At 42.9% G+C, this 7905-nt stretch overlaps 1 protein-coding gene across 2 annotated transcripts in view; it reads left to right on the top strand.

Moving 5' to 3' along the window:
• The first annotated feature begins 1515 nt into the window (after positions 1-1515).
• kirrel1b (kirre like nephrin family adhesion molecule 1b) overlaps positions 1516-7905 on the top strand; it is an 87249-nt gene continuing 80859 nt past the window's right edge. For both annotated transcript variants that reach the window (XM_061695085.1, XM_061695084.1), the window contains exon 1: positions 1516-1632. In XM_061695085.1, coding sequence (XP_061551069.1) covers positions 1557-1632 — 76 coding nt within the window. In that variant the 5' untranslated portion in view covers positions 1516-1556. The remainder of the gene's footprint in view (positions 1633-7905) is intronic.

Below are 7905 nucleotides of genomic sequence, written 5' to 3'. Positions count from 1 at the left end.
CACTTTTATATGCCTAATTAGAAGGAAAATGTATCTGAAATTAATTTAAACCACAACAAAAACAACAACAACAAAATGTGCCACAAAAATAATACTCAGAGCTTTAAAGTAGTTTGTTTCCATAATGTCAATATGCAATGCGTACTCTTTGTACACCTTTTTTGTGCTTATTTTACGAAAAGAACATTCACTTAAAGAGATTTCAACATCAATAACTTTAAATATGCCACAAGAAATGAGACTTCCATACATTTAGTCTGGTTTATTTTTAGAAGGTCAATAGATAATAAATATATCTTTTTGTGCTTGTTTGACTAACGAAAAATGGCAGTAGAATCTCTTAAAACTAAAATATGCCACAATAATTGACACTAACAACAATATATCTGATATAGCATAATCTTTAACATCGATATATAATTAAATTAATATGTGTGCCCTTTTTTAAATTTCTTTTTGGGCTGAGTATTCAGTGTAGTTCACAATTTGGCCAGCAGAGAGAGACACAATGCAAATAATGTTCCAACGTGGTTTGTTCTTGCTATTGTTAAGAAAATCAGACATATTTTAGTGTTCTTCTTTTAATTTATGTCTTGCTAAGTTCAACAGTCATGTGCTGAAATGAAATCAATATAAGGCTCTTTTTATAGAATTGCCTTCTTACATAATAATATGAATAAATTATTGTTATACTGAATTCAATAACATTTTTAGCAACTGTTGATTGACTGGTAAGTGGGCTATTTGTCTAATAAGATTAATAATCCTAATAATGAAAAGCATAACAGTTGAATAAATTTGTGAAAAATAAAAAAGGGTGATAGTAATTATATATCATCCATCCATCCGTTTTCAGCCTATCCCAGCTGACTCCGGGCAAGAGGCTGGGTACACCCTGAACTGGTTGTCAGCCAATCGCAGGGCACATAGAAACAAATTTAGAGTATCCAATTAACCTACCATGCATGTTTTGAGGATGTGGGAGGAAACGGTAGTCCCCGGAGAAAAACCCACACAGGCGTGGGCAGAACATGCAAACTCCACACAGGGGAGGCCGGATTTGGAGCCGGCTCCTATTTATTTCTCCACTCAAACTTCAAATGTCCATATTTGAAGCGCAGTCTTCGTAACTGCCACTCGAGGGCGCCCTTCACGTTCTTGCAGTAGAAAACGGAGGAAAGGGGGGGAAGCTTTGGGGGTGTGTGTGTGTGTGTGTGGGGGGTGGGGGGGTGATGAGGACGATGATGATGATACGAGGGGGGTGATGATGGCGCGAGGTGGGAGGGGGCTTGCTGAGGAAAAGGAGGAGGTGCGGGGGGGAAAACAGGGCGATCGAGAGCAAGCTCATGCGCCGCTCAGACGCCAGCAGAGCGCTGAGAGGAACGGAGGAGCGTGAACGCAACTTCCCAAAGAGGATGATTTCTTCTCTCTCTTTTTTTTTTTTTTTTTTTGAATGATACATATTAATATCAATCAATAAGTCTCGCTGGCCTCTCTGATGAGTGCAATCCAGAGGGAGTTGGCGGTGGCGCGCGCGGCGTCGGCGAGGGACGACGATGTGCACGCGCTCGGCTGAAAGCATCATGAAGCAGTCTTTGTGGATCCTAACTTTGCTCGTCACTTTGCCGCCAGGTGAGCACGCGCACGCACACACGCGCGCACGCAAAGTTATAGTACCATTTGCTGGTTTTGTTTCTTTTGCTGTATGTCATGAGCGTGGATTGGCTATTGATTGGTGGCACCTGGAAGCTGCTCAGGTTAATGTGATGTGCTGGCCGAAGAAACCACATGACATGACGTCACATTGTCCATAATATTGATTTAGGTTTCTTTAAATTACATGACGTGGTTCTGATGCTGATTTGGATGAATTCGGTTTACTTTCAGGTTTCTTTGTCATGAATAAAGAGATGATGATAGTGACATACCAGAAACTGATGTGTGTGTGTGTGTGTGTGTCTGCGTGCGTACCGGCCTCGCCACCTGGGTTCGCACCACCACGGTCACCCCCCCACCCTCCGGCTGCCATCGTGGTGGTCCGCAGACGCTGATGTGCGCCGACAGCGCGGAGACGCCGCCGTCGTCTTCACACGATGCATTCGAGGCCTCAACTAGGAAGAGATGCATTGTGGGCCATGATGGAGCCCGTGATAAGAGCCCCTTTCATACTCACTTGTAAATCAATCGCTGTTCTGGGTGAAAGATAGTAACGCGGAATGAGATAGTGGAGCCAAGACATTCATTTGTAGGCTTCAGGCGTAGCAATACCGCTTTCAACAGGAGCTGTAAAAGTTTGTATTTTTCTACCTTTTTCCGTGTTCGCACGGAACGGTGGACCAAGTCAGTCGGAATATGTTCCCTCTTCAGAGTTAGTTTTAGAGTATGCAAGGTGGGAACTATGGTGTTAAGTGTAACACTCAAGATAAACTTCTCCTGCCGTGTTGTGTCAAAAGCGACTGCCTCTCAACTATTGCCTGTCAAAGTCAGTCGAAATGTATCTGCTATTTTCAGTTGGGCGCTTGCAGTTAGCCCATGAATTTGCCGGCCATGGAGGTCGTATCAGAGGTGTAACAGTTTCCCCTTTTCCACAGTTTGTAAAATGTGAAATTGCCCTGGCATTTTTCCGCCTTTGGAGGTATTATCTGATTCATAACAGAGGCGGGACACTGCCTGTGTGTAAGGCTATTGTATCGGGGAGAGTTTGAAATCTTCCGCCTTTCTCTGGAGTTATGTTCCGCATAAACAGCACTGACAATGAATGGAAATGGGGGCCAAAGTCACCTCATCGATTTTTCGCCTTTGGTGGTAGTAGTATCAGAGTCCGCAATGCTGGGAAAGACTAACTTCTTCCACCCTATTGTGTTGAAAGCAATTGCCCTTTACCCTTTTGCCAAAGTCAGGCAACATTTATCAGCCATTTTCACTCTGAGGATTAAAGTTGAGCCACAAATTTGCCGGCTCCGCACGTAGTATCGGAGATGTAATTTAAACCCACTGTCTGTGAAGTTGGAATTTTCCCCCTTTTTCCGTGTTGCTGTTCCGTATAAATAGCACCGACAATGGACGGAATAGGGGACAAAGTCACGCCGTCAATTGTCAGCGTTCAGTGGTAGTGTCAGAGTGCTCCGAGTTCTGTTGTTCGGACCGCTATTGCCCCTTGTCCACTGCCTGTCAGAGCTGTGTTTTTTACCCCCGACTTCCATTTAAAAAGCACAGACATGGACGGAATGATAGCTGGAGGTAGTATCAGAAGCCGCAAGGCTGAGATGGGGGTGTTAAGTTTAATACACATGACTAACTTCTCCTTTCCTGATGTGTCAAAAGCAATTGCCCCTTTCCCACTGTTTGTCAAAGCTGGGATCTTTCCACCATTTTAACAGATCACTAACACCAAAGTTGAGCCGTGAGTTTGCCGGCTTCAGGAGTAGTACCAGAGGTGTAACAGAAGCCCCAGAGAAGAAATTTTCCATGATTTGCAACCCATTCATTTGCCAGCTTCAGAAGTCATGTTAGGTAGCAGGTTCTGACATCTTTTCCTGCCTTCTTTCCTCACCAGTGACTCAGCTCATCAATTGTTCGGTCTTTTTGAGGTAGTAACTGAACTGTAACAGAGTGTATGCAAGGATATTTTGGAATGCTGGGACTGGGGTGTTAAGTTTGACACCAGAAACTTACTTCTTCTGCCCATTTGTGTTGAAAGCAACAGTCCCAATAGCCTTTTTCCTGACTGTTGCTGTCTGTCGCTGCTCTGTGTGAAAGGTACTGACATGGAATTGGGGGTAATGAGTTACTAATTTGCAGAATACAGAGGTAGTATCAGAGGCGGAATATAGAACCCTTTAACAATGTCTGTAAAAGCTGATACTGTTCCGCCTGTTTTCTGTGTTGTGTTGCTGTTTTGGTATTTTGTAAGGAAAAGTCAACTCAGCTTTTCCATCTTTGGAGATACTATCTGAGCCATAACAGAGGTGGGATACTGCCTGTGTGTAAGGTATTCTGCAATGGACTAAGGTGTTATGTTTAACACCTGAGCGTTTTTCCGCCTGTTTTCCATGTTTCTGTTCTGAAAGTTGGAATGGGAGGTCAACCTGGCACTTTTCCGCTTTTGGAGTTAAAGTAGTATCTGAGCCATAACGTCTGGGGGGGGGGGGGGGGGGGCACCGTACGGATTCCGCAATGTCTGTAAGTTTAACACCCAAGACTTACTTCTCCTTCTTCCACCCTCCGGGGAATTTTTCCGTCTTTTCCAGTAGTATCAGAGGTGGAATCGAGGCAAAAATAAAAAATAAAAAATGACGGCATCACCCTGCTGCGGCTGCTTTTTCTTTTAAAGAGCATCGATGCTTGTGAAGAACGATGTCAACAAAAAGGGCGAGATAAAACTCTCACTCTCTCTCGCTCTCACCCTCTCTCTCTCTCTCTCTCTCTCTCTCTCTCTTAAGTGTTTCTGTCGGTGCTAGCTCAACCCCGTCTGAATGGACCGCCCACGTGAAAATCCATTGAGACGCACATCTTTACGAATAACAACGAGCAGCACTTGTTCAATCAATTGCATCCTTCTACAAAAGATCACAATCAGCCGCTTTTGTCCGTGTGTGTGTGTGTGTGTGTGAGAGAGAGATTGTGCGAGGGAGTGTATGCGTGTTCGAGTGAGAGTTTGTGTGTGCGAGAGACCGAGAGAAACCGTACGTGTCGTGTTATGTGTAAGACAGACAGTGTGTGTTTGTGTGTGTATTTATACAACAAAGTACGTATCGATGCTATGGGAGATATTGTGATACTGTATATCGTTAAGATACAGTATCACTAGATGGGCTGGCGAAAAATATCTTTAACTGTAGCGTGAGTGTCAAAGTACGTATCGATGCAAGGGGGGATATTGTGATATATCGTTATGGTACACTATACTAGGGGTGGGACAACATATCTGTATTCATATTACGTGTCAAGGTACAGTATGGGTACTAAGGGTGGGGAAAATATTAATATTGGAATGTATCATTCAGTGTCGAGGTATGGTATTGATGCCAGCATTGTATATATATTGGTCATTGTATCATTTAGTTTCAGGGTAGAGTGCCATATTGACAATAATGCTGGGATGAAATATCGGTATTGCGATGTATCGTTCAACTCCAAAGTATCAATAATAGGGTTTAGGGGAAAAGTATTGATACCAAATAAACTGTGTACCGTCTAACATGTCAAGGTAAAGTATCAATATAATATTGATATTGAGCTAAATAACATTTTTACTGTACGGTATCGATACTAGGGGAGGGTCAAAATGTCATGATCACTGTAAATTGTATCATTACGTTTCAGAGTGCACTATCAATATCATAAAGATCCATGATATACTGTATTATTACTGTACGGTATTGTTACTCAGGATGGAGAAAAAAATCATTCATCTTGTCTGTGATATATCGTATTGTCAAGTTTCAAGGATGGTATCGTACTAGTCGTGGGAAAGAAGTATCGATATTGTGATGCATGGTTTTGTTAGGTGTCAAGATACAGTAGCAATACTGTTGCAATAGTATTCTTACTGTGCGGTATCGTCAAATTATCAAGACTGTCATATAACGTTTGGTCAAGTTTCAAGGACTGTATTGTACTAGCGCAGTAGAAAAAAAAAAAAAGAAATATCATGATGTGTGGTGGTGGTATCAATACTAGGGGTGGACAAAATATTGATATTTCATTAAGTGTCAAGGCGCCGTGTCGACGTTAGCTATGGAACAAAATATCAACATTGTCATATACAGTGGGTACGGAAATTATTCAGACCCCCTTGAATTTTTCACTCTGTTATATTGCAGCCATTTGCTAAAATCATTGAAGTTCACTTTTTGCCCCTCAATCTACACACAGCACCCCATATTGACAGAAAAAATTGCAAATTTATTAAAAAAGAACAACTTAAATAGACAGAGCCTTTGCTGTGACACCCATATATTTAACTTGGGTGATGTCCATTTCTTCTGATCATCCTTGAGATGGTTCTACACCTTCGTTGGAGTCCAGCTGTGTTTTGATTATATTGATTGGACTTGATTAGGAAAGCCACACCCCCGTCTATATAACACCTTACAGCTCTCAATGTATGTCAGAGCAAATGAGAATCATGAGGTCAAAGGAACTGCCTGAAGAGCTCAGAGACAGAATTGTGGAAAGGCGCAGATCTGGCCAAGGTTACAAAAAACATTTCTGCTGCACTTAAGGGTCCTAAGAGCACAGTGGCCTCCATAATCCTTAAATGGAAGACGTTTGAGACGACGAGAACCCTTCCTAGAGTTGGCTGTCCGGCCAAACTGAGCAATTGGGGAGAAGAGCCTTGGTGAGAGAGGTAAAGAAGAACCCAAAGGTGTTCCAGAGATGCAGTCGGGAGATGGGGGAAAGTTCTAGAAAGTCAACCATCACTGCGGCACTCCACCAGTCGGGGAAAGCCTCTCCTCAGTGCAAGATACATGAAAACCCGCATTGAGTTTGCTAAAAAAAACCACCTGAAGGACTCCAAAATGGTGATAAATAAGATTTATTTATCACCATCTTTGAGTCATTGTCTTGTTGGAAGGTTCACCTTCCAACAAGACAATCACCCTAAGCACACAGCTAAAATAACGAAGGAGTGGCTTCAGGACAACTCCATGACTGTTCTGGAATGGCCCAGACAGAGCCCTGACTTAAACCCAATTGAGCACCTATGGAGAGACCTGAAAATGGCTGTCCACCAACGTTCACCATCCAACCTGACAGAACTGGAGAGTATCTGCAAGGAATGGCAGAGAATCCCCAAATCCAGTTGTGAAAAACCTGTTGCATCATTCCCAAAAAGACTCAAAACGGTGCTTCTACTAAATACTGAGCAAAGGGTCTGAATGCTTATGACTGTATGATATTTTCTTTTTTAATAAATCTGCAAAAATTTCAACAATTCCATTTTTTTCTGTCAATATGGGGTGCTGTGTGTACATTAATGAGGGGAAAAAATGAACTTAGGTAGATCATCGCCTGCCACCGTGGGGGACCCAGGTTCAAGACCCCAACTGGACCATCCGCCAACATCCCCGGACTCACGGTTGTGGTTTCCTTGAGCAAGACACTGATACCTCAAAATGCTCCCCGGGCGCTTCATCTGCCCCCCTGCTCCAGTGTGTTCCACTAACATGTGTATGTGTTCACTGTGATGGGTTAAATGCAGAGAACAAATTTCATGTGCATGCATGCATGCATGCATGCACATGACAATAAAAGGTGATTCTTCTTCTTCTTTAGCAAATGGCTGCAATATAACAAAGAGTGAAAAATGTAAGGGGGTCTGAATACTTTCCGTACCCACTGTGTCATATCAGAAGTGGAGATAGCGAAATCCATGCACCCAAAGTCCTGATAGACATCCACGTGAATTGAAACACAAGCCGGCGGCAGCGTGTGGGCAACCAATCCCGCCTTTCATCCTGTCTAATCATCATCATCATCATCACGCATCACCGTTTACAAGGGAAGAGCGAGAAAACGAGCTATTTCTACTAAAAAGAAAAAAAAGTTTGGGAAAGAATGAAAGGGTTTGCACCAGTTCAATTACAGATAAGGGAAATAAGTTGGGGAGTGACTGCAAGGTGCTAAAATGTTCAATTCCGGCCGGGACGATAGCGCGACTGGAGGCGAAACGGAGATTAGCCGGCACTGATTCAATATTAACAACTTTGCTACTTAAACATCCCCCCGGTGGAACTTGTTGAAATGTGATGATATGCTCATTTAAATGAGGTTTAATTAAAGTGGTCAAGTGTAATGTGACGTGTCCGCAGATAAAGTTACCCTCTTAAAAGTTTAAATTGAACATTTGACGCCGGATCCCTAAACGATCCAAGCGAAAACGGTCAACTTTCGACAAAA

This window comes from Phycodurus eques, chromosome 13 (genome assembly GCF_024500275.1).
Source record: "Phycodurus eques isolate BA_2022a chromosome 13, UOR_Pequ_1.1, whole genome shotgun sequence".
Classification (NCBI taxonomy): domain Eukaryota; kingdom Metazoa; phylum Chordata; class Actinopteri; order Syngnathiformes; family Syngnathidae; genus Phycodurus; species Phycodurus eques.
The sequence above is the reverse complement of the archived record's forward strand: the minus strand, read 5'-3'. Positions and strand labels throughout refer to the sequence as shown.